We start from the raw sequence: 27,651 nt of genomic DNA on the forward strand, positions 1-27,651 counted from the left end.
TCTCCCACCGGCCTAGGGTGCAACTCTTCAAAGTTGAGAACAAAACTAACACACATTCAATAATCAAATGCTGGGAATGTGAAGATTATGGTCCGCATAAGAGTTTGATGTTACTTTAGCAACCAGTATTGCACAAGTTACATATCTGCACACAATATGACAATTTTAATGCTTTGTAGGATACTAATTAGAACAACTTGTCATCCAATTTTATATTAATGTCAAAGTATTGAAGCATGCAGAGCATTGTTAAGCCAGATTTTAGGGACTCGTCGTATCAGATACGGAGATAGCACATCTTTTTACAAAGGTGCGGGCAATCCGTAATCCGGAGTTGTTGCAGAGAGCTAAGATGTTGAATCCCATGAACAATGCTAAGAGATGTTGACAATCTCTGATTCTCAATTCTCAAAGACAGGTAAATGTTGCAGCCATTTTGGAATTTGGAAGCTCTACAAAACCCGTAGAATTGAACAATAAAAAGAGACGTCGTAGCAGATTGAATACAATTACTAACTTTGGTACTCCATCCTGTTATGCTAAGTGTCTTAAGGCTTTTAAAGGTTGGAAGACATGTCAATCTCGGGCAGTCCTCGATTTTCGAGGTTTAAAGGGAATTGAGACCTGGTACGTAGTTGTTCCGTAACGATTCTAAACATTTACACCACTCGAACCACGAGTAATTTAGACTACTCAATCGCTTAATTTTGGTGTTGATTATAAGGTGCTATATAACATCAAAGGCTGCTTCATCCAAGAGGTCATCAATATCGTAAACAAACTCTTAAGATCTCTTACCCAAATTCTGTTTGCCTTATTAGCAAATTGCTCCTCCTCTGCATCTTCAAAATAGCCTCCGATTTTTCAGCTATGATCTTATGAGTTTCTTAGCAGACTTGGTACCTTTGATCTCTTATTTGTCGATATCCTTTATAATAAACGTTTTCTCTGTTTTTCCTCTTAAACTGATTATAAACCAAACTAATTAATAGGAAAATAATTATTGTACCTTATGATTGATAACATATTGTAGTGATTTTCTGGAAATTACTTTCAGCCACCTCCTTGTGAATCATGTTCGATAAGGTTTATCTAAACAAACACGCACTAGTTTATATGTGTTCTCAACTTCAAATGTTTATCGGTAGGTAAATAATCTCATTCCATAGATCAACTTGAACACAATAACTCAAACATTCTTAAAAGTACAAACATACAATCAAAGTACAATGAAAAACGAAAAAAAAAAAAAAAGTTTGTTACATGTAAAACCCTCACTCTAAGAGTAAGGTAAAACCATGTAACTCCTACAAAGCAATTAAAGGATAAATACCATAGCATCAATCATTATATTGTACAGAAGAACGAATTAGACAAATATACCGTTGAGGCCTTGAGTCTTCAAATAAGCATGAGCCATGAACAATCAGACCAATACTTTGCTCCAACAGCCGGGTTGAAGAACGGTGGTCTCAAAATCTGTATAACAAAAAAATTTCAAAATAATCATCAACACATAATAGTTACAGAGTGTACTCTTAGAAATAATAAAAATCATTAATTTGTGATTCTTCCCACTTTTCCTTTGTTGTTAGTTATATTTAGGTATAATAGAAATTATACCTAAATATAACGCCATCAAGCTTGAATGTGGGAATGTGTTGTATGAGAGAGTAGTCTTCTCCATCTGGTACAGCACATCTTTTTGATAGGTTTGGGCATCCCTTAATTACGAGCATTTGTAGAGAATTGATCTGGCTAATGCATTTGGGCAAACCCAACACATTTCGACAATCTTCAAAATGAAATTCCCGGAGAGAGGTAAAACAATGTAACCAATCTGGAAGCTCCACCAAACCTTCACAATTTACAATACAAAGATATTGAAGAGAAGTTGCAGCAGATTTTATGCCATTTGGCAGATTTGCCATTTTCACATTCGTGATTTGCAATAGTCGGAGGCTTTGAAGGCCTTGAAGGGCATCTCCCTTGTTCATATCTAACTCTTCACAATTTCCTATGAGTAATATCCGAAGGTCAACAAGGTACTTCATACTTTTTGGAAGACTTGTCAATTTTGGACAATCTCCAATGCACAAGTATTTGAGGGAGTTGAGGTGCCCAATATTATCACTGTCCCACAACGAGATCAGACTCTCACATGAATCAAAATGTAAGATTTGTAGAGAATTTAATTCATTGAGTTTGGTGTCAACTAAGCTCTCTTGACATGTTGTCACCCTGAAATTCTTTAAGCTTTGCAATTGATGTATATCCCTTGGTAGCTCTTTTAATTTCTTACATCCAACGATCCAAAAAGTTTCCAAATACAATAGATTACATATTGTATTTGGAAGTGATTTCATGATCGGATTTAATGACAAGTCAAGATATCTCAAATGCTTCAAGTTCCCGATCGACTTTGGCAGCTCTTCAAACCAAAGACTACCAAGATCCAAGATGCGTAAGCAGCTAAGATTGGATATAATACCCTCTAGAAAGGACATGCTTACATGTTTCATTCTACAACCAAATCGAAACGTCCGGGCTTTCTTCACTTTGAGAAGCTCTGTTGGAAATTGTTCTTCTTTTAAACTATCAATTTTCTCATACCCCCAAACAACATGCTTAGCATGGTCTAAATCTGTCATCTTATCCAAAGTTACAACAACTAACTCTTCTGACATAATGTTCACTGCTAGATCATGCAAAAGATCGTGCATTTTACTATTGCAAACTACACCCACAATATGATTATCACAATATGATTCTTCAACCAAGAACTTTGATGTCAGTTCCCTCAAGTAAGAATATCCCAAGCCACCAATGTCCTTATTTCTCTTATCCAGTGGCAACAATCCAAGTGCACTCCACATATATGGTACAGAAATTGAATTTAATTCAATATCTTTCAGGTACAAGGACAAGTGAGCAAAACATGATTTTAAGTGAGATGGTAATTTATTGTAGCTTAATTTTAATAGTGGTAAAACATTACCATAATGTTGCTTCAATTCAGTAAAACTTTTCATATCATTAATTCGTTGCCATTCTCGTTCTTCCCTCACACTTCTTAATACACTCCCCAAAGTCTTCACAACAAGTGGGATGCCATGGCATTTTTTAACAATAGACCTGCCAATTTCACAAAGACTCGTATATTTGCCTTCCTCACCATCCTTGAATGCCAGGTGCTTGAACATTGACCAGCAAACTTCCGTTGGAAGACTGTCCAAGTCATAAGACGATTCAAATGTTCGAGTGATAGAAGCAACCTTGGAGTTTCTTGTAGTGATCAAAATTACACTCCCCGAATTACCAACAGCAAGCACATCGTTAAGCTCTTTCCACTTTGCAAAATCCTCGACCCAGACATCATCCAACACTAGCAAGTACTTTTTCCCGCTCAACAAACTATGGAGTTTTTTCACCAATATACTCATATCTTGGTTAGGAGTACTGTCACCGGTACCATCTTTCAAAATGTCTTCAATGATCTTGGGTATGTGAAACGTGTCCGAAACACATACCCACAGCTTAAGATCAAAGTGTTTAGCATCATGATACACCAACTTAGCTAACGTAGTTTTTCCGATCCCACCCATCCCAACAATAGGAAGCACAGAGAGCTCACTAACATCACTGACACTACCCAATCTTCTTATAACATCTTGCTTAGCCTCATCTCTTCCAACAACATCAGGTACATGGACATATGAGCTTCTATCAAAAGGATCCCTGATGTCAGCAGTTGAGTACTCAACCGGATTCTCAGTCAAACCAAATTCATTTTTCTTAGCCACAATGTGTTCTAGCTGTTCACGGAGGTCTCGTATTTTGTGACTCACATGAAAAGAAAAAATGAAGGGGTTTGAGGAGGAAAGATAGTACCTAAGCTTGCGTCGAAAATGACCTTCATTAATACGGCGTTGTAAAGCGTCAAAGGCGACTTCATCCAAGAGATCATCAATATCATAAACAACATGCTTGAGATCTCTTAACCAAACTTTCATTGCTTCATTTGAGTATTGCTTGTTTTCAGCATCATGAAGGACAGCACAAATAGCAGTAAGCTTAACAGCTATCTTACTGAGATCCTTCTTAGCTGACTTAGCCGCTTTTATTTCTTCGGAAATAGAGGAAATGACAACATTGCCAGTAAAGGAAGCTATCTTACCAAGTATGGATTTAGCAATCGGTAATATGATTGCTTCTGCCATTTACATAATTTTGTGATAGAAAGAAAGAAAGAAAGAGAGTGAAGAAAAACATTCAACAGTGATTGAAGCAATTAAGTCAAGTATTCATAATGTTGTTATCGTTATATTATTAAACAAATGCGCATAGTTTATTTTGTTTGCCTCTTAAAGAATTAGAAATGGCTTATTGGTAAATGCACAAGTCATCAATTATCTTTGTTAGCTCATGTAACGATGGATTTCCACTTCCAAATCAACTTTTAGTACAACCGCTTAATTTTAATAATATAAACAACATAATATTCGTTTTAGTGGAATAATACTTTTAGTTCAATAATGTTATATGGTTGCATGTGTATTTTACTTTAATCATTGATTTTCCTATTGTATTATCAAACTAAAGTAACTGACAAATAGCAATGTTGTAAGGTAATCCTTTTTTTTTTCAAAGGTAATCTAATGGTAAGCAAGTTGGCCATTTCATTTTGTAATTTAATGGCAATTAGAATTCCTTGACTAGTTCTTACATGAGGAGCTACATACAATAGGAAAATCAATGATTAAATTGACCAATGTTTAATTCATTAATCATGAAACAAGTAAAAAAAAAAAAAAAGATTATTCAAATCACATTAGGTAGTCCTATCACAATGTTCACACACTATGGCGGACATAGAAATTTAGGCTTTGCTTAAAAGGTCGTTAAGACTCTTCTGCCCGTTATGTTCACACACAATGTCATACAGCCCATTTAACATGAAATCAAAAGGCACCATCGATTTCATTTCCGTGAAATGATGTATACTATTCAAAGCTCCAAAAACGATTGAAATACAGCTAGAACAACAAACCAATTTAATAATCAAGCTCCAAAAACGATTGAAATAATCAAAGCTTAAGATTTTAAGGGGTTAATAATCAAAGCTCCAAAAACGATTGAAATACAGCTAGAACAACAAACCAATTTACGCGATATAATATGCTACCATCAATAATAAACGAGTAATTAAATCGATAACATCCAAAGAGATTAAGGGACAAATCCGATTATAAATTGACAAAACTGAGAAATGACCGATCTCTATTGAAAATTACTGAATCTATGGCGGCTGAGGATAGATAAATTAGTTACTACTAACGAGGAAGAAGGCTGTGTTTTAAATTCCAAGGCGAACAAAGATCTGGATGTCGCGTAATATTAAGGAAATTTTGACATTTGCTATCACCTAAAACCCCTCGCTTTAGATTTGCTACCTATTTTTTTTTTTTTTTAAAAAAATTTACTTTACTACCACTTAAATCAATGTTTGTTAAAAATCACTACCACTTGTCTTACATCGTTAGTATTTCCGTTATCACCACCCAACCACTGTCCAGCCACCACTCCTTCCCACCCACCAGCTTCCCAATCCACCGCCATTGTTCAACATCAAACCCACCGCCCGCGACTCCGACCACCCAGCCTGAAGGATGGAGTCGGCGTCACGTTCCCAGCCCCCTCCCCTCGAAAACCCATCCCAGTAGCCCCGATCCCAGCCCCCATCCTTTTTCTGGCCGCGTTGGCTTTCCATATCCCCCATTCCGACCACTAATCAGCCACTAACACCAGTTTTTTAGCCAACACAACCCAATTAAAACCCAAATTCGCATTACTCAATTAAACCCCAAATTAGCATACCCAAGATTGCCTGAATCCGACAGTTAGACAAATGAGGGAAGGTAAGCAGTTCATGTCACGCGAAAGAGTTCCCTGCCACCCAAACCCCACCATAAGCGAAACCCTAAAACTCGTTAAGGGTTGTTTCAGGCTGGTGGTGTAGGGTTAGGGTGTCGGTTTTTGGGTTGGGGGGGGGGAGGTATTCGATTCTGCCACAAATCGCCGGCGCCGGCCGCCGACAGGGGAAGGAGGCTAACGGGAGAAGCAAGGTGCTTTGGGTGGCTTTTTAAAATTTTACTTCCAAAGCTTTAATTGCTTTAATTGCTACGATGAAGAAAAATTGGAACCCTAAGCATGGATGTAAGGCGAATAAAATTGAATAGGGAATTGTATTATGTATAGTACCACTCTCCCTTTGGAGTAGGGTATATATACACACGGGTGCTTCGTACAACCAATATTAGTTTTTGCTCTCATTTGATGATTATATGAAAACTAATCATCAGAATGAGAATAAAATACTGATGGAGTAGGGTGCAACTCTTCAAAGTTGATAAACGAAAGGAAAAATTAGAAATAATTATAATCTCAACTTTGTCTAATTTATGTAGAATAATCCCAACTTTCGTTAATACTGTAATAATCCAAACTTTAGGGGTCTTCTTTTTCTTCAATCCCAAATACCGGTTACCGGTTGAATGGGTTAATTTTTTTTTTTTGGTTAATTAAAATGACACATGTCACAAATTAATTGGCTAAAAAATTAAAAAAAAAATTCCAAAATCAACATTATACTAAAACAGACACCATGAATTACACATGTCAATTACTGGTGTAGTTTTTTCCCTCCCAATAAACGCTTCCCTTTTTTGCTAAATCTTCTTTGAGAAGTTTGGTATAATATAACTATCAGAATATTATTTCAAATATTTTATACGTATCTTTTATGGTAAATATATTCCTTTGAGTTATTACTCCGTTTTCCATAAATATTATTCTGTAAGACAAATCTTTAATACATCATAATTTCTTTTATTCAATTGATTAATTTAATTTAAAATGATGAATCTATCAAATAATAGATTTGTACTACACAAATTATTATAAAATGGGAATTTTGATATTTTTTTAATACTTTAATTGGTTTCTCGCCTAATTCTAATATGAATATTCTAATAAAAATACGAACGGAGTTTAGCAACATAGCATAACATTATAAACACTTTATCTATGCATGTAATCATGTAAGATAATTTGATTAAGTTCTTGTATTTGTATCTCCAATACTTTCATATAGTATCATAATTTAGGGAAAAAAATTGACTGAATATCAAAACGGGGTAATCATTCCTACCTATTAAGTGTAATACACAATTTTAAATCAGCCCGCCTTGTGTGCGAACGGCCACACCATGTATCCACTTAAAGTAATCCTTTATAACTTTGATTAAGTAACCCCTGTAATACCGATCAAGTAACCCTTATAACGCTGACCGAGTAACTCTATAACAATGATGAAGTAACCCCTTTATTAACACTAACCAAGTAACCCCCTTTACACTAACAAAGTAACCTCTATAGTGGCTGGCCACAGAGTGTATGTGGCCAACCACATATAAGCTTTTGTGATTCTAAATACTTATTTGATTAATAAAAAGAAAATTTTTATACTAATTTATCATTGAATTTTTAAAATACTCATATGGTCTAACATGGTTTTAATATACTCATTTTTCTAACTAACTCTTTCGTTATATTTCATGTTTCATTTCATTATATACGCACAGTAAGAAGATATATAATAAATACTACCTTTGTTAATTTTTATGTGCAACTTTGAGGTATTATTTGTGAGATATAAAATATTCCAATGTTGCACATACATAAGAATTAACGGAGATAGTATGTTATATATGTATTTTATCTATGTTATTTTTTAATACAATTTTTTTTTTCTTTTATTTAATAAATTTAGTGAAATAACCATGCATGGCACGGGACCTAATCTAATTAAAATAAAAAGCCACTCAAAAAAAAAAAAAAAAAAAAAAAAAGCTCTGGAACATCACCCAACTCTCCAGAACCCCCCGACCACCCGCTACTCTCTCCCTCTATCACCGAGAAACTAAGCAGCCCAACTGCATCACCACTGCCGTCGCACACAAGATCACTCTTTGCGGCGCAATTGCAACAATAAACCCCAAAAAACAATTCCCCCTCACTCGACCCGAATCCAACCCATACCCAACCACACCTTTGTCCAAGCCGACATCTCCTCCACAATTCGTGAATTAGCGGTGCAGGAGGAGGGGAATCAGCGACGCTGGGGGAGGAGGTATTAGCGGCCAGAGGAGGGGGAATTAGAGGCGTAAATTGCTTGATTTTTAGGGTGAAATTGGGTTTTATTGGTGGTTGGGTGGGGATTTCGAGGAAGGGGGATGGGGGTTTAGATGGTAGGCCGGAGCGACGACTATGGTGGTGGTTTCGTGGGAGTCCGACGAGGGTTATGGCTGGGCTGGCGGGTGGCGGCGACTATGGTGGTGGTTTCGTGGGAATCCGACGAGGGTTGTGGCTGGCTGGCAGTGACTAGGGTGGTGGTTGTGTGGGGTTCCGACGAGGTTGGGCTGGGTGATATTTTTTAATAAATTTTGATTTTTTATTTTACAAAAATTGTTGGACCCATCAAAACTTGACACGTGTCAAGTGACCTGCTGATATAATAGGTTATTGACTTTTCTTTACCGGTTAGGAATTGAAGAAAAAGAAGACCCCCAAACTTCGGATTATTCCGGTATAATCAAAAGTTAGGATTATTCTACATAAATTAGACAAAGTTGGGATTATTATTTCTAATTTTTCCTAAACAAAACTAACACACATTCAATAATCAAATACTAGGAATGTGAAGATTATGGTCCGCATAAGAGCTTGATGGTACTTTAGCAACCAGTATTGCACAAGTTACATATCTGCACAATATGACAATTTATAATGCTTTTTAGGATACTAAGGCCCTGTTCTTTTGAGCTTTTGGGAAAAGCAGAGCAGATTTCAAGATAGCACAGCCGAGCCGAGCCGAGCAGAGCAGAGCAGAGCAGATTTCAACATTATTATTATTATTATTATTATTATTATTATTATTATTATTATTATTATTATTATTATTATTATTAAGTGCATATACCATTGATTTAGGTGAGTGAAAACATAAATATATGTGTACCATATTTAACATATTTTTAATAGTAGAAAGAAAAAAGACAATGGTTTACTTATATTTATTTCACAAAAATTTTAAAATAAAATGATTTAATGACTAATAATGATTTTACTTATAAATTTGTCTTAATCATATATTTTTAACACTAAAAATAATAATAATACCTCTTTTTTTCTTTTAATTCCTAAATTGTATGGAAAGATTTGAAAAATAATTCAAGTCAATGAACTAACTATCAACACCCACATAAAATGTTTCTACACATTGTGATTCTAATATCAAATATTTATAAAAGAAATTGTTATTAATTGTTATCATTATTATTTATTAATTTTGAAATAATTGTTATAATTATTAGAAATTATTAATTTATAATATATTAAATATTAATTCTGAATTATGTTTTCTGTTTTCACTTGAAATTTATTTGAAGATCAAATTATCAATTACCAAGGAATAGACAAATAATCAATCAATACACAACGTGATGTAGTAGAGCTCGATTATTTACTTATGGCATGTTCACATTTACTGAACTGAGCTGAACTGAACTGAACTGATTGGAAACTGAACTGATTGGAGCTGAATTGAATTGAACTAAATTGAGCTGAAATTAATATTTTATGAGAGAGGGAAATTAAGAGCTCAATTGAACTGAACTGAACTGATTGGATCTGAACTGAACTGATTAGAGCTGAACTGAACTGAACTGAACTGAAATTAAGTAAATGTGAATAGGCCCTTATTATAGTTGCAAAACATTGTTAAGCCAGATTTTAGGGACTCGTCGTATTAGATAGTAATCTTTTACACTTGGTATAGGCATAGCACATCTTTTTACAAAGGTGCGGGGCAATCCGTGTAATCCAGAGTTGTTGCAGAGAGCTAAGATGTTGAATCCCATGAACAATGCTAAGAGATGTTGACAATCTCTGATTCTCAATTCTCAAAGACAGGTAAATGTTGCAGCCATTTTGGAATTTGGAAGCTCTACAAAACCCGTAGAATTGAACAATAAAAAGAGACGTCGTAGCAGATTGAATACAATTACTAACTTTGGTACTCCATCCTGTTATGCTAAGTGTCTTAAGGCTTTTAAAGGTTGGAAGACATGTCAATCTCGGGCAGTCCTCGATTATCGAGGTTTAAAGGGAATTGAGACCTGGTACGTAGTTGTTCCGTAACGATTCTAAATATTTACACCACTCGAACCACGAGTAATTTATACTACTCAATCGATTAATTTTGGTGTTGATTATAAGGTGCTATATAACATCAAAGGCTGCTTCATCCAAGAGGTCATCAATATCGTAAACAAACTCTTAAGATCTCTTACCCAAATTCTGTTTGCCTTATTAGCAAATTGCTCCTCCTCTGCATCTTCAAAATAGCCTCCGATTTTTCAGCTATGATCTTATGAGTTTCTTAGCAGACTTGGTACCTTTGATCTCTTATTTGTCGATATCCTTTATAATAAACGTTTTCTCTGTTTTTCCTCTTAAACTGATTATAAACCAAACTAATTAATAGGAAAATAATTATTGTACCTTATGATTGATAACATATTGTAGTGATTTTCTGGAAATTACTTTCAGCCACCTCCTTGTGAATCAGGTTCGATAAGGTTTATCTAAACAAACACGCACTAGTTTATATGTGTTCTCAACTTCAAATGTTTATCGGTAGGTAAATAATCTCATTCCATAGATCAACTTGAACACAATAACTCAAACATTCTTAAAAGTACAAACATACAATCAAAGTACAATGAAAAACGAAAAAAAAAAAAATTTGTTACATGTAAAACCCTCACTTTAAGAGTAAGGTAAAACCATGTAACTCCCACAAAGCAAATAAAGGATAAACACCATAGCATCAATCATTGTATTGTATAGAAGAACGAATTAGACAAATATACCCTTGAGTCTTCAAATAAGCATGAGCCATGAACAATCAGACCAATACTTTGCTCTAGCAGCCGGGTTGCAGAACGGTGGGCTCAAAATCTGTATAACAAAAAAATTGCAAAATTAAATAATCATCAACACATAATAGTTACAGAGTGTACTTTTAGAAATAATAAAAATCATTAATTTGTAATTCTTCCCTCTTTAGCTTTGTTGTTAGTTATATTTAGGTATAATAGAAGTTATTATGTCAAACAAATTAAAAAATTAAAATGAACTTGGAGGAAATCAAAGACTAACCAAAGATGAGACAAAGATAGAATATAAAACCAATATTAATGAGTATAGAAGTTGATACCTTTTTTTAGTGGCTTTGATTTGGAGTAAATGTAACGCCATAAAGCCTGAGTTTGGGAATATGTTGTATGAGAGGGTAGTCTTCTCCATCTGGTACAGCGCATCTTTTTGATAGGTTTGGGCATCTTTTAATTACGAGCATTTGTAGAGAATTGATCTGGCTAATGCATTTGGGCAAACCCAACACATTTCGACAATCTTCTATATAAATATCCCGGAGAGAGGTAAAACAATGTAACCAATCTGGAAGCTCCACCAAACCTTGACAATTTTCAATACCAAGATATTGAAGAGAAGTTGCAGCAGATTGTATGTCATTTGGAAGACTTGCCATTTTCACATTCACGATGTCCAATATTCGGAGGCTTTGAAGGCCTTGAAGGGCCTCTCCCTTGTTCATATCTAACTCTTCACAATTTCTTATGTCTAATTTCAGAAGGTCAACAAGGTACTTCATACTTTTTGGAAGACTTGTTAGTTTTGGACAATCTACAATGAACAAGTATTTAAGGGAGTTGAGGTACCCAATATTATCATTGTCCCACAACGAGATCAGGCTCTTACATGAATAAAACTGTAAGGATTGTAGAGAACTTAATTCATTGAGTTTGGTGTCAACTAAGCTCTTTTGACATGTTGTCACCATGAAATTCTTTAAGCTTTGCAATTGATGTATATCCCTTGGTAGCTCTTTTAATTGCTCACATCCATGGATATAAAAAGTTTCCAAATTCAATAAATTACATATTGTATTTGGAAGTGATTTCATGATGGGATTTAATGATAAGTTAAGATATCTCAAATGCTTCAAATTCCCAATCGACTTTGGCAACTCTTCAATCCAAAGTTTCTGAAGCTCCAAGATGCGTAAGCAGCTAAGATTGGATATAATACCCTCTAGAAAGGACATGCTCACATGATTCATTCTATAACCAAATCGAAACGTCCGGGCTTTCTTCGCTTTGAGAAGCTCTATTGGAAATTGTTCTTCTTTTAATCTATCATTTTTCTCATATCCCCAAACAACATGCCTAGCATGGTCTAAATCTGTCATCTTATCCAAAGTTATAACAACTAACTCTTCTGCCATAATGTTCACTGCTAGATCATGCAAAAGATCGTGCATTTTACTTATGCAAAGTAATCCCACAGTATGTACACTTGATTCTTCAACCAAGAACTTTGATATCAGTTCCCTCAAGTAAGAGTATCCCAAGCCACCAATGTCCTTATTTCTCTGATCCACTGGCAACAATCCAAGTGCACTCCACATATATGGTACAAAATTTGAATATAATTCATAATCTTTCACGTACAAGGACAAGTGAGCAAAACATGGTTTTAAGTGAGATGGTAATTTATCATAACTTAATTTTAACTGTGGTAAAACATTACCATTCAATTTTGTAAAACTTTCCATATCATTAATTCGCTGCCATTCTCGTTCGTCCCTTACACTTCTTAATACACTCCCCAAAGTCTTCACAAGTAGTGGGATGCCATGGCATTTTTCAACAATAGACCTGCCGATTTCACAAAGATTCGGATATTTGCCTTCCTCGCCACCCTTGAATGCAAGGTGCTTGAACATTGACCAGCAAGCTTCCGTCGGAATTTTATCCAAATCATAAGACAATTCAAATGTTTGAGTGATAGAAGCAACCACGGAGTTTCTTGTAGTGATCAAAATTACACTCCCCGAATTACCAACAGCAAGCACATCCTTAAGCTCTTTCCACTTTGCAAAATCCTCAACCCAGACATCATCCAACACTAGCAAGTACTTTTTCCCACTCAACAAACTATGGAGTTTTTTCACCAATATACTCATATCTTGGTTAGGAGTACTGTCACCGGTACCATCTTTCAAAATGTCCTCAATGATCTTGGGTATGTGAAACGTGTCCGAAACACATACCCACAACTTAAGATCAAAGTGTTGGACATCATGATACACAAACTTAGCTAACGTAGTTTTTCCGATCCCACCCTTCCCAACAATAGCAAGCACAGAGAGCTCACTAACATCACTGACACTTCCCAATCTTTTTATAACATCTTGCTTAGCCTTATCTCTTCCAACAACATCAGGTACATGGACATATGAGCTTCTATCAAAAGAATCCCTGATGTCAGCAGTTGAGTACTCAATCGGACTTTCAGTCAAACCAAAATCATTTTTTTTTTTTACAATGTGTTCTAGCTGTTCACAGAGGTCTCGTATTTTGTGACTCACATGAAAAGAAAAAATGATGGGGTTTGAGGAGGAAAGATAGTACCTAAGCTTGCGGCGAAAACGACCTTTATTGACATGGCGTTGTAAAGCATCAAAGGCGACTTCATCCAAGAGATCGTCAATATCATAAACAAAATGCTTGAGATCTCTTAGCCAAATTTTGACGGCTTCGTTCGAGTATTGCTTGTTTTCAGCATCATGGAGGACAGCACAAATAGCAGTGAGCTTATCAGCTATCTTATTAAGATCTTTCTTAGCTGACTTGGCCGCTTTTAATTCTTCGGAAATAGAGGAAATGGCAAGATCACCGGTAAAGGAAGCGATCTTACCAAGTATGGATTTAGCAATAGGCAAAATGATGGCTTCCGCCATTTTCAAAGTTGAAGAGAAGAAAACATGTGAAGATGAGTGAGGGAGAGGGTATACTACTGTAGAATAGTAGTAATGCCCTTCGAATGTTAAGATGTGCTCGTAAAAAATGAGTGGTTAAGGCAACTCAAGTACAAATACCCTTAATTTGTTTTTTGTAATTTCTCCATTCAACAGTTGATAAGTCAATATTGCTTTATAAATTTTGTAAAATTATTGAAATGGCTCCAGCCTACCTTTGATAAGTCAACAGTGATTGCTCATAAATTTTATAAAATAGAATAAGATTATTGTGATTTCAAAGTTTTAAGGGTGATACTCCTCATTATTCTTTTTTGGTGCACAGGAATAACTTGGGTTTTAATAATTGATTTAATTTATTATGGTACACATCCTCCCTATTTTCTACGATCATTTTTTTTTTTGTGCACACAACATAGCCTTTGAATACGCTTTCTTAGCCACAATGTGTTCTAGCTGTTCAGGTGAGACTAATACGGTTTTAAAGAAGCCTTAACTAGGAGCACTGGTCTCATCGCGTCAATTATGTACACAAAACCTCCATGTTTTCATTTTTGAACTACAAATAACATAAAAATGTTTTTGTTTATTATTCTCTAAATCTACCGCTGAACATAAGGGATCCCTAGATTCCCTAATTATATGAAGTTGGGTTCTTTACTATCTTCCCCGGAACCTGAAAAGTTGAGACTTGAGAATAAGAGAAACTGTTCTGGTGATCAGCAATGACATTGAGGGTGGTTGCATCTTGTAACGAGGTCAAAATCACAACTTCTAAGAATATAAATGCTAATAGAGTACTAGAGTGTAACAACCAAAAAAATCAGCAATCAATAAGGGAAAATATAAATGCTAAAAAACTTCTAAGAATCATCACTAATCATAGTGTTCATTTTTAATAAATCCCGTAAAAAAAAAATAACTTATAAATGCGTAGAAATCTAAATTCCGATTTCATATCACCCTCTTCCAAGCAAAGAGTTTACAGTTACACCCAACACCCTAACTCTTCACCTGCGCCTGTCATTTATCCCATTCAGATACTACATTTGCTACAATAATGCAACAGAGAAGTGTGTGTTGATATGTCACCCCCCAACAAAGATGGGTGCGCCTCTTTAAAGTTTAAGACAAAACAATTGCACATTCGATCAGGAGTTAAGCCAACTTTTATGTGAGTTATATCTTTAAGGTAATGGGCAGACTTCCATTTTGTATTCCCCACACCAAAAAGGCAAAAATCTGTAAGACGGTCCGTAGAGCTCCCACGTTCCTTCTAAGGACTGCAAAGGTTTTTCAGGTCCTCATCCTTGGCATACCAATTGGGTATTATCTTCGAAATATGAGGATAAAGGTCCTTGTAAGCATTTCTGATGGTTCCTTCAGCAACACCAGTAGAAAGTGAGATATCTGCAAGAGAAGAAAGTTTTTCGTGCTGAGGGGCTGTTTGGTTAACGAAGTAGAAAGGAAACATATAAGAGGGAAGAAAGGAATCATCTAACTCTTACCATTTCATTTGTTTGGTTAAACTATGGAAAGGAATCACTTACACTTAACTCCCTTTCTTTTTGTTTACCGAGGATAAGGGTAATTGTTACCTTAAGTTAAGTTTTAGAGACGTAACAAATAAGTGGAAACCATTACCCCTATGGTAATTGTTACCTAAATCTTCTGACCAAACACTTGGTAACGGTAATAGTTAAATTGAATCTTCTAACCCCAAAAAAACTCTTACCAAACATGCTCTTAATACGATGAGAAAACCAACCTTACTATCCAATCTCAAATTAACATGATATCAGACACATTTTCAGCACAGAGACTCAATTAGTCGTTGGTACTATTCAAGTAAAAAACCAAACTACCAAGGATTGGACAAACGACATACAGCGTAAATATCACACGGGAAAAATCCTCAATTACAACGATAGCAGAGAAGGCCTAATCCACAATTGTTAATAACGAAAGTAGCAATTAAAGGAAAATACGGCCCTGTTTGGTTTTACTATAGCTTGTAGCTGGTAATTACTAAAAAAAAATTACTACTTGAGTGTAAGCACTACATAATTGTTATTTACATTATGTAAGCTAAGTGTTCAATTAATTTCAATAGCTTCCATGATCTCTTTAAAATACAACTTTTTGAGTTTAAAAGCTCTTTCAAAAATCTGTGTTTACCTGTTTACCATATCTCAAATAAATTTTTTTTGGAATGGTCAAACCTATAACAGGCCTCAAAAAGCTAAAAGCTCTCCTCCAAAAAGTTACTTCCTAAACAAGGTTGTATAACCATCATTCAATTTGGATTGGTTTACACTTTTCATTTCTTCCTCTCATCAAACCACTAAATCTTATACTGCAAACATTAACAATTTCACCCATATATAGTAGTAGGAAAAATCCAAAAATCAAGAATAAATGCCAATAGTAGATAATCCATTCCCTATCCACAACCTAGTTTCTCTCTATAATGGACAAACTCGAACACTTCAAGCAACTGGACAGTCAATAGCAACAGAATACTGTTCAAAATTCTTGGTGGTACTGAAAATTGAAATAACGCTATAACTAAAAGAGAAATAAGCCAAAGCTCAAGTTCACAACTCCACGGCATACTGTTCAACAATGGAGGAATTTGATTTATTAAAAGGGGAGAAAATAGATCCTTCCAACTCCCTCGACCCTCCCCTTCTCTCCTTGCGTTAGATATCCGAATAAAAGGATGGTGTATCCCTCCTTTTATCTCCTTTTCCTATCCCTCATTTCTCTCAATCCAAATATAGTGCTGTAACAATTAGAAATTGTCCATATTGCAACTTACAAATAGGCAACGAAGCAGAACTGCAAAATGTTCTCACTAAATGCTTGCACATGTTATCCCCTTATTGCTTTTGTCCCTACAAATTTTTGAATAGTCTCTGCCCTCTAGAGCATTAATCCTCAACCAATTGACATCTAGCCACCCTTTAGAGAAGAAGGTTGCAACACACCTTTAAGTCTCTTTTGAAAAATATACATCCAGCAATGATGCATCCCCATTTACACATTTATTTTGTGAGAATGAGGAAAACAAGAAAGTAGTAAATACAAGAAAATAAGTCTAGCAAACACGAAAGACAGTGAAGTAGTTACGTGATACTTTGCAGTTAGATCCACCTTTTACTAGGCATCGCTCGAATTTTTTTTAGGATTTTCCATTTTTACCCCTATCAAATAAATACCCACGACTCACTCCACGGCATTCACAACTCTCATACTAATATAAAAAGATTACAATAATAATATACAAAGACTAGGTTAGATCCCGTGCCACATGCACGGTAATTTTCAATAACTATTTTTTAAATAAGAATTATATTAAATATTTGACTTTCATATGTTATATTCTTATTAATATAATGCTAAAGAAAAAAGAAATGGTAGGAAAAAAAATCACACTAAGAATAATCAACATGTGTCGTTCTTGGCAAGTATTATTGGAGTGTCCATTAATTGATTAAAATTTTAATCATCAAATCATTTAAGGAAATAACAAAAGTATCGTTTGTTGATTTGATATTCACATTTCATTGTTTAAACTTATAGCTTCATAATTTTGAAAAATAAATAAATTCAAGAATATATATATATATATATATATATATTTTTTTTTTTTTTTGTTTGACGAAAATATATATATATATGTATATATATATATATATGTATATATATATATATATATATGTATATATATATATATATATGTATATATATATATATATATATATATATATATATGTATATATATATATATATGTATATATATATATATATATGTATATATATATATATATATGTATATATATATATATATATATATATGATCTTGTTGTAATAAATGTAGTACATTTTTTAATTGACACAAAGTAGTACATTCTAAGAAAAAAACCTCCATACATAAATGTAGTACATTTTTTAATTGACACAAAGTAGTACATTCTAAGAAAAAAACCTCCATACATCAATTACGTTAAGAATATTTTTATTGTATTGCTTAAATTGTTAATATGTTTTTTTTTGGGAAGGATACATCAAATCTTCTATTACACACCATAAGATATTATTACAATATTATATATGTAAAGATTTGTTTCTTAAATATAATTTTTTCAGAAAAAAAAACTAAGGACACACCAGGAGATGACATGTGTCATTGCTGGTGTGTCTTTTAGTATATAGTTATTGATGATTAAACACAAAAAACTTTTTGTTTGAAAAAAAACCTATTGTGAAAATGGTAGAGTAGTACATAATATTATGTATCACAAATTAGGTTAAGAATCTGATTTTATTTTTATACTTAAATTAATGGTATCAATTTATATTTTACAAAGATACAGTAAATCTTTTTATGTTCTTTTATTTATGTAAAAGAATTGATTTTTTTTTTATAAAAAAAAACTAAAGGACACACCAGAAAATGACACGTGTCATTGTTGGTGTGTCTTTTAGTATATTGTTATGATTACAATAATAATATACAAAGATTCTAATAATATACAAAGATTACAATAATAATATACAAAGATTATTAATAAACAAAGATTAATAATATACAAAGATTACAATAATAATAATATTAAAAAAAAATTTAAAAAACCAAGACATCCGCCCAAAATTTTAGGATCCACCAAGGCAGATCCGGAAATTTTAGGCGGATCTCCCACATCCGCCTAAAATTTCCGGATCATCCTTGGTGGATCCGGAAATTTTAAGTGGATCCACCTTGGTGGATCCTAATTTTATAGCACTACTAGAAAAAGGCTGATTTCCGACGGACACAAAATTCCTTCGTAAACTGTGGAATTTCCGACGGATTTTTATTCCGTCGTTTGTTTCCGACGGATTTTATCATTCCGTCGGAAATCCGTCGGAATTTTACGAAGGAAAATAAATTTGTCGGTATAAATACACTTTCCGACGGAAAATTAAATTTCCGACGGATTTTTTTGTCGGAAATTTCCGACGGATTTTAATTCCGTCGGAAAATTAATTTTCCGACAGAATATTCCGTCAGAACATATAATTATATACAATTTAAAAAACCCGGTCTTTTAAAAACCCCTAGGGTTTTGTCCTCCCCCATTCATTTCACCAGCCTATCTCTCTCTCTCTTCAGCTTCTCTTTCTCTCTCTTCCGTTTTTCTGAAACTCTCTCCTCCTCCGCGTCTTCTCTTCCTCTCTCCTCCTCCGTGTCTTCTCTTCCTCCATCTTCTACTTCTTATTTCTTCACTTTCCTCATTTTTTTCTATTTCTTGGTGTTTTTATGGTCAAAAATCGTAATTAATGGTTTCTTTGGTGAAATTCGACCATGAAAAGTGTAGATCTATACTTTTCATGGTCGAATTTGGCCTATTAAAACCAAATTTCAAGGATTCGAAGCCAATTTCAATAAATAAGGTATGTTTTTCGAGTCTTTAACTTTTTTTTTTGGTTTTGTGGTGGCTTGTGTGGTGGCTTGGTGCCGTGGTGGTTTCGTTTTATGGGTTAGGTGGGTTGGTCGGTTTTATAGGTTAGGTGGGTGGTCGGATCTGGTGGTTTGGTCGGATGTGGTGGGTTTTATGAGTTAGATGGGTGGTCGGATCTGGTGGTTTGGTCGGATGTGGTGGGTTTTATGGGTTATAGTTAAATGGGTTAGGGTTAAATGGGTTAAGGTGGTGGTAGATCTGGATTATTGGGTTAGGGTCGTGGTGGTGGGTGGGTTAGGGTTGGACGTGGTGGGTGGTGGTGTGGGGTGGGTTTTTTTTATTTTTGGCTTGTGGGGTGGCAGTGGGGGTTGGACGTGGTGGTGTGGGGTGGGTTTTTTTTTTTGGCTTGTGGGGTGGAAGTGGGGGTTGGACGTGGTGGTGGGTTGTGGTGTGAGGTGGGGTGGGTTTTTTTTTGGTAGAAGTCTCCGACGGTTGGAAGTTTCCGACGGATTTGTTTTCTGTCGGAAATTTACGACGGACGTTTCCGGGCCCCAACTTGTCTTCCGAGTTCCGATGCATGATTTCCGTCGGAAATTTCATCGGAAACGTGTTTCCGACGGAAATTTCGTCGGAAAATGCCATTTTTCCTACAAAGGTTTTTCCGACGACATATTCCGACGGAATTCCGTCGAAAACCCTATTTCCGACGGAAAATGGGGTGTTTCCAAGGAATTTTTTCCGTCGAAAAACGACACTTTTCTAGTATTGTAGGCGGATGTTTTATTTCAAATTTTATTTTAAAAAAGTACGACTTACAGAATCCTCCGACAAAGCTTTCGGTATCTGAACTTTGTCGTCATCCATCGTCCTATACCCGTCGCTAATGCTTAATAATTTTTTTTTTAAAAAAAAAACCCTGATTTTTGGTGGTAGGTGGGATGTGGTGGGCCGGGATCGGATGTGGTAGTGTTGGGATTTTTTTTACCACGTAGTAGTAAGAAGAAGGGTCGGGAATGATATTATACCATTATACACTACAACTTACACAAAGGGCAATATCGTCCTTCCATGTCAAAAAGGAAGCGTTAGTATGTAAAATGGGAGCGACGTTTAGCAATTCACATTAATTCTGTAGGGCCTTGGTTAGCTGTAGTATGCTAGTGGTTGAGGACTTGACTTGAGACAACCCAAGTATATTAAAATGTGGAAGACTGGAGGAAGCATATTGTCATACCTCATACTTCCTCCGTTTTCTTATACTTGCAACAGTTTGACTTTTACACTATTCATGTATTCCACTTTGACTAGCTTTGACGATTTATAGCTAAGAAAAAATATAGTCATGTGTGATTTTGTTAGATTCGTCTCGTTTTATACTATTTTAATATCTAACATTTATATTTTTTACATATTGCTAATTAAAAATATAAACGATTGAAATAATACATCGACAAGCGTGAAAAGAGAAGTGTTGCAAGTAAAAAAAACAGAGGAAGTATGAGGGTAAATATACAAAATAAATAGAACATATAAAGACTAGTAAACTCTCTCTTTATAATTAGACAAGTCAACCCTTGATAAGTCAATAAAGAATGCTTAATTTTTGTAATATATGGGAAGAAAAGTAAGCAGAATAACTCTTGGGGCATAACACGTACTTCCTCCTTTTTTTTATTTAGTTGCAACACATCCTTTCGATACGCATTTTAAAGAAGATATTAGACTAGGTAAACGGATAAATTAATTTGCAAATTTTTACCACCTATAAGAAGAAAGGGATAAGTTGTTATAGTTTAAATTTCATACCTTAATTCATTCATTTATGTAGTTTAATCACCCGCTTGAAAAGCATGATAAAAGGTGTGTTGCAAGTAAAAAAAAACAGAAGAAGTATTTGTTTTAAAACAAATAGCTAGGATGGATAAGTTGCAAATATTAACATGAGTATAAAGTACCATCAAGTATGTAAATAGTACCTCCTTCCTCTCTTCAAAATTCCAGCCTCCATTGTTGAATTTTAAAGGGGCTTTAATCGGTTTTAACTAGTGAAAAGCCCTAATTTTTGTTTCTTTAAAAAAACAAAAAAAATATTTAGGTTATATAATAATCTTTTCTTCTTTTGGAAAAGAAATTTTTCTCCCTCGAAAGAAAGAGTTTTCGATCTCCTTCGAAAGACAAGGGTTTTTCGACCTCTTTCGAAAGCAAGGTTTATCTCCTCTTTTCGAATGAATAATTTCTTGGTTTTGAATCCATGATATTAGATCTAATGGATTGTCGTGAAGTTATTTTGTTAGCAAAAAAGTTATTAAGTTTTCGAATAAGACAGATGAATCAGAAGGAAATAAAACATCCTCATGGGTACAAAGGATCATTAGATTGTCTCTTCAACAAGGCCGTATTTTCCAGCTATATATGCGGAAAGTATTTTACAGTGCAAGATTTTACTCGACGATCATAACTTAGTTTTAATTATAAAGGAAAATTTTATTTGATTCAATATCTTATGTATTTGTTAGCATCGAATCTCTATTGTAAATGTCGTATGACTTTTGATTAATGAAATATTTTTGCTATTAAAAAAATTAAAAATAATAATAAAATAAATAAATAAATAAATAAATAAAAACTATCTAAATAATAACATTACTAAATGTTGCAGTTGTATAAATATTTTTCTAATGTTACAAATAAGTATGTAAATTGTACATCAAATATTATACCAATGTGAGATATAATAGTGCTATAAGACAATCTAAAATCTAAAAGTATAATTTACATGCATAATAGTACACAAAATGTTTCACTATTAAGTTTGTAACCATAAAAAGTACGACGACCGTTTAATGGCTATTTTACCCTCATATTTACAAAGAAAAAATATAAGCGCTTATGGACTCGAAAAGTCACGCAACGAAATTCCACCAGCAACTTCGTTGTACATAGTGCTATCTATTTTTTAGTGGAATAAACTAAAACGTTCAGTTACAGACCCAAAGAGATACATATCACTTATAAATAGACCCGAAGAGATTCATATCATTTGCAAACCTGTTATTTGGAACCAAAAATTGACCCAAACTGTTTTTAGTTATTCTGAAACCAAAATAAATCAAGCCGCATCATGTTTACACGTCTTAGTATTGTACAGGTAAACGAACTAACTGACGTGACCCAAAACTGATTCAAGCATGCAGTGGCGGATCCAGGATTCGGACAATGGGGGTACGAACTCAATATGAAGCAGAAAAATAATTCAATAGAAAAAAAAATTGTTCAATACCAATAAATATTACAAATAATAAAAGACAAAGATTACATAAGTGACACATTAAATCTTACAAATGCATCCGACGGGTTTTCATAACTTGAAAACGATTAATTACATCATCATCACTAACTTGCAAAAACAAGTCTCTCTCAATAAATGTAAGTAAACAATCATTCATAAATTGGTCACCCATACTATTCCGCAATTTGTTTTTCACAATAGTCATCGAGGAAAAAACCCTTTCCACACTTGCGGTTGCTACGGGAAGAATCAAGGCTAGTTTTAAAAGTAAGTAAACTAGCTTATAATCTTCATGTTTCTCGGTTTCTACTAACTTCATGGAAAGCCTACCCTCCACCTCCCTTCCAAAAGTATTCTAAACTTTTGTTTTTCATCCTCCAATTCTGTCAAATTTATACAAAATTTTGGCATTAATTGCATATAAAATTAAATCAAACTAACTTAATTAAACAATTCAACAATCAGTATAGCAATTAATTCAACATAATCTAAGTAATCTAACTAATTTAACATTTCAACTTATTCAAGCATTCAAAGTGAAACTAATCAACTACCAAATTGAAAAATTAAAACTAATTCAATAATTCAACAAATTAACAAACCAAAAATTATTAAACAAGTCAACAGAATTACAATGACTTATAAATTATAAAATTAAAAGTTAATTTGTAGGAATTAATTCAAGGAATCAAGCATTCAACTATTAAATTGATTATTGATATAATGAAAGCACTTACCGTAAGAATCACTTGTAGGAATTAATTCAACAATTAAGCTGCTGCCGGAGTGGGTGACTTGTAAGGCCGTGACTTGTGAGGCGCCGCTGAGCAATCAGATTCGGAGAATCGGAGGAGACGGTGACTCGGTGAGTTTAGATCTAGTTTTTTTGGTTTTGTGGTGTGAACTGAGGAACAGAGGAAGTGAGAGAGCGTTCTTTCCAAAAACAAAAAAAAAAGGAGAGAGGCGTCCTTTTTGTTTTTTAGTTTTACTTGTTTATGGGGACTGACAGACAAGTGTAGCATTTACTTCCTCTGTTAATTGTTATTTGCAACAAAGGAATATTTTATATCTCACAAATAATACCCCTTTGTTGCAAATAACCATTAACGGAGGAAGTAATATTTTAACCAAAGAAACCGCCTATCTTAGAGAACAGGTCTCTTTAACTATTATTTTTTTTTTTTTTTTAATTCCAGAATGGGGGTACAGTTGTAACTCTATGTACCCCCCTGGATCCGCCACTGCAAGCATGGTGACTCAAATATTAGAGATCCATAACAAATTATTGTAAATCAGGTCTATCATAGATAAGAGTAGAGCTGTCAATTCGGGTAAATGGGTCGGGTTTGATTCGGGTTTGTGTGGGTCGGGTCATCTCGAGTCGGGTCAATACGGGTTAATGTCGGGACCTATGCGGGTAGGGTTCGGGTTGGGTCATTCTTGAGTCGGGTCACTTCGGGTCATACATCTTATCGGGTTTGGGTCGGGTTTAGGTCGGGTCAATAACAAGTCGGGTTACATTCGGGTCGGGTCAATAACAGGTCGGGTTACATTCGGGTTTTTACGGGTTTAAACGAATTAGGGTCTTGTTCGGGTTTGAGTCGGGTTCGGTTCAAGTCAATTATTTACGGGTTATAATCAGGTCGAGTCATTATCGGGTTCGAGCCGGGTTCGGTTCGAGTCAATAATTTGCGGGTTATAATCAAGTCGGGTCATTCTCGGGCCTATTTTGGTTGTTTTTTTTTTCTGTAGTATATTGTTGGATATTTTTCTGTAGTATAATAAAGTGCTCCTATCCCTGTTGGCATACAAAATGGCTAGATCCCCCTGCTGCAGACACCATTAAGGTGAATACAGATGCTCACATGGCTGCTGAAAATGTCATTGGACTGAGTGTGTGTTTGCGTGATGAGAATGGTGGTCTGGTGGCTGTTGCGAATATTGTATATAGAGTCTTGGTTGGGTGTGTGTTTTGCTTTACATTGATAAAGTCAGTTTGTTTTGGATAACTAGAGCATCTTTCAGTTCTCATCAAAATACCCACAAAATGAGATCTAGTCCTCCTCACGGCAAAGGAGGCATTTAATGTGGTTTATTTCATGCTTGTCTTCTATAGATCATTGTTACATTGTACAAGCTTTTTCTTCTCTTAAGCAGGGATTAATTAGAATTAAAGGCATTGTTGGATTGATTTGCTCTTATGCAAACCTGTTACCAAGTCATATGCTTTACCATGTCATATGCTTTTCTATGAGCGACATGAGTTTTAGATAAAAAAAAAACATAAATTGTTGACTAGTTTATTTTCCTAATTGGTTAATTATAATACGTAGTTTTTACTAATTGGTTAATTTAGTTTCAAACTTTATTTTAAACATTCTCTTAAAGCAATGGTTTTATTTTAGTCTTATATAGATGGGAAATCATATTCTTGTTCTACTGTCGAGTTTAAATTCGGGTCGGGTCAATAACAAGTCGGGTTGAATTTGGGTCGGGTCAAGAACAAGTCGGGTTGATTTTGGGTCGGGTTTGTAACAGGTCGGGTTTAAATTCGAATCGGGTTAGGAACGGGTCGGGTTGATTTTGGGTCGGGTTTGTAACAGGTCGGGTTTAAATTCGAGTCGGGTTAGGAACGGGTCGGGTTAGTAACAGGTCGGGTTGAATTCGGGTTAAATCGGGTTTGGGTCATTCTCGGGTTCGAGTCGGGTTCGGTTAAGGTCAATAATTTACGGGTCATATTCGGGTCGGGTCCTATCTAGGTCGGGTCATGGTCGGGTTCGGGTCTCAAATGCTCGGGTCAACTCGGGTCTAGGGTTGGTTTCAGGTCGGGTTAGGTCGGGTTCGGGTTGCCATTTTTTTCGGGTTCAGACGGGTAAGGGTTAGGGTCGGGTTAGGGTCGGTATTTCGGGTCGGGTCAGCTTTTGACAGCTCTAGATAAGAGTTTACCTATTCAAACACACCCACTAGTATGTATGTATTCTTAAATTCTCATATTTATCGGTAGGGAAGTATAATCTCGTTCCACCCAAAATCTTTAACACAATAACTCAAATGTTCTTAAAAGTACAAACAAACAATCAAATAAACAAAGTACAATGAAAAAAAAAAGTTCGTTACATGTAAAACCCTCACTTTAAGAGTAAGGTAAAACCATGTAACTCCTATAAAGCATTTAAGGATAAATACATAGCATCATCATTATATCATACGGAAGAACGACTTAGACATATATATGTCCTTGAGGCCTTGAGTATTCAAATAGATATGAGCCATTAACAATTAGACCAATTCTTTCTCCAACCGCAAAACAATGGTCCCAAAATCTGTATAACAAAAATAATTGCAAAAACATCATCAAAACATAATAGTTATAGAGTGTACTCTTAGAAATAATAAAAAACATTAATTTGTAATTCTTCCCTCTTTTCCTTTGTTGTTAGTTATATTTAGGTATAATAGAAATTATTATATCAAAAAAATTAAAAAATTAAAATGAATTTGGAGGAAATCAAAGACTACCCAAAGATGAGACAATAAAAGAATATGAAATCAATATTAATGAGTATAGAAGTTGAGACCTTTTTCAGTGGCTTTGATTTGGAGTAAATGTAACGCCATCAAGCTCGAATTTGGGAATGTGTCGTATGAGAGAGTAGTCTTCCCCATCTGGTACAGCGCATCTTTTTGATAGGTTTGGGCATCCCTTAATTAAGAGCTTTTGTAGAGAATTGATCTGGCTGATGCATTTGGGCAAACCCAACACATTTCGACAATCTTTAATTTCAAATACCTGGAGAGAGGTAAAACAATGTAACCAATCTGGAAGCTCCACCAAACCTTGACAATTTTCAATACCAAGATATTGAAGAGAAGTTGCAGCAGATTGTATGTCATTTGGAAGACTTGCCATTTTCATATTCACGATGCCCAGTGTTCGGAGGCTTTGAAGGCCTTGAAGGGCATCTCCCTTGTTCATATCTAACTCTTCACAATTTTCTATGAGTAATGCATGAAGGTCAACAAGGTACTTCATACCTTTGGGAAGACTTGTCAATTTTGGACAATTCTGAATGCATAAGGATTTGAGGGAGTTGAGGTGCCCAATATTATCACTGTCCCATAACGAGATCAGGTTCTTACATGAATTAAAATGTAAGCATTGTAGAGAACTTAATTCATTAAGTTTGGTGTCAACTAAGCTCTCTTGACATGTTGTCACCATGAAATGCTTTAAGCTTTGCAATTGATGTATATCCCTTGGTAGCTCTTTTAATTGCTCACATCCATAGATATGAAAAGTTTCCAAATTCAATAAATTACATATTGTATTTGGAAGTGATTTCAGGATAGGATTAAATGACAAGTCAAGATATCTCAAATGCTTCAAGTTCCCGATCGACTTTGGCAGCTCTTCCAACCAAAGACCCCCAAGATCCAAGATACGTAAACATCTGAGATTGGATATAATACCCTCTAGAAAGGACATGCTTACATGTTTCATTTTATAAGTAAATCGAAACGTCCGGGCTTTCTTCGCTTTGAGAAGCTCTGCTGGAAATTGTTCTTCTTTTAAACTATCAATTTTCTCATACCCCCAAACAACATGCTTAGCATGGTCTAAATCTGTCATCTTATCCAAAGTTACAACAACTAACTCTTCTGCCATAATGTTCACTGCTAGATCATGCAAAAGATCGTGCATTTTACAAATGCAATATACACCCACAACATGTTCACTTGATTCTTCAACCAAGAACTTTGATGTCAGTTCCATTAAGTAAGAGTATCCCAAGCCATCAATATCCTTATTTCTCTTATCTAGTGGCAATAATCCAAGTGCACTCCACATGTATGGTACAAAATTTGAATATAATTTATAATTTTTCACGTTCAAGCACAAGTGAGCAAATAATGGTTTTAAGTGAGGTGGTAATTTATCATAACTTAAT

General features: G+C 34.8%; 3 protein-coding genes across 3 annotated transcripts; all 3 read right to left on the reverse strand.

Annotated features, from left to right (window-relative positions):
- Window positions 1–1,601: 1,601 nt before the first annotated feature.
- Window positions 1,602–4,220, reverse strand: LOC145606891 (putative disease resistance protein RGA3). Its single transcript, XM_081662730.1, has one exon. It carries the CDS (start codon window positions 4,218–4,220, stop codon window positions 1,602–1,604), a length of 2,619 nt encoding a protein of 872 aa, XP_081518856.1.
- A 6,539-nt stretch (window positions 4,221–10,759) lies between these two features.
- LOC145609440 (putative disease resistance protein RGA3) lies at window positions 10,760–13,961 on the reverse strand. The gene is made up of 2 exons (XM_081664926.1): window positions 11,342–13,961; window positions 10,760–11,082 (listed from the first exon to the last, which is right to left on the reverse strand). Exon 1 carries the CDS (start codon window positions 13,946–13,948, stop codon window positions 11,348–11,350), a length of 2,601 nt encoding a protein of 866 aa, XP_081521052.1. The 5' UTR covers window positions 13,949–13,961; the 3' UTR covers window positions 10,760–11,082; window positions 11,342–11,347.
- Window positions 13,962–25,715: 11,754 nt separating this feature from the next.
- LOC145609441 (uncharacterized) lies at window positions 25,716–27,439 on the reverse strand. Its single transcript, XM_081664927.1, has 2 exons — window positions 26,281–27,439; window positions 25,716–26,025 (listed from the first exon to the last, which is right to left on the reverse strand). Exon 1 carries the CDS (start codon window positions 27,402–27,404, stop codon window positions 26,286–26,288), a length of 1,119 nt encoding a protein of 372 aa, XP_081521053.1. The 5' UTR covers window positions 27,405–27,439; the 3' UTR covers window positions 25,716–26,025; window positions 26,281–26,285.
- Window positions 27,440–27,651: the final 212 nt, after the last annotated feature.

Source organism: Chenopodium album, chromosome 23 (genome assembly GCF_948465745.1).
Source record: "Chenopodium album chromosome 23, dcCheAlbu1.1, whole genome shotgun sequence".
NCBI lineage: Eukaryota > Viridiplantae > Streptophyta > Magnoliopsida > Caryophyllales > Amaranthaceae > Chenopodium > Chenopodium album.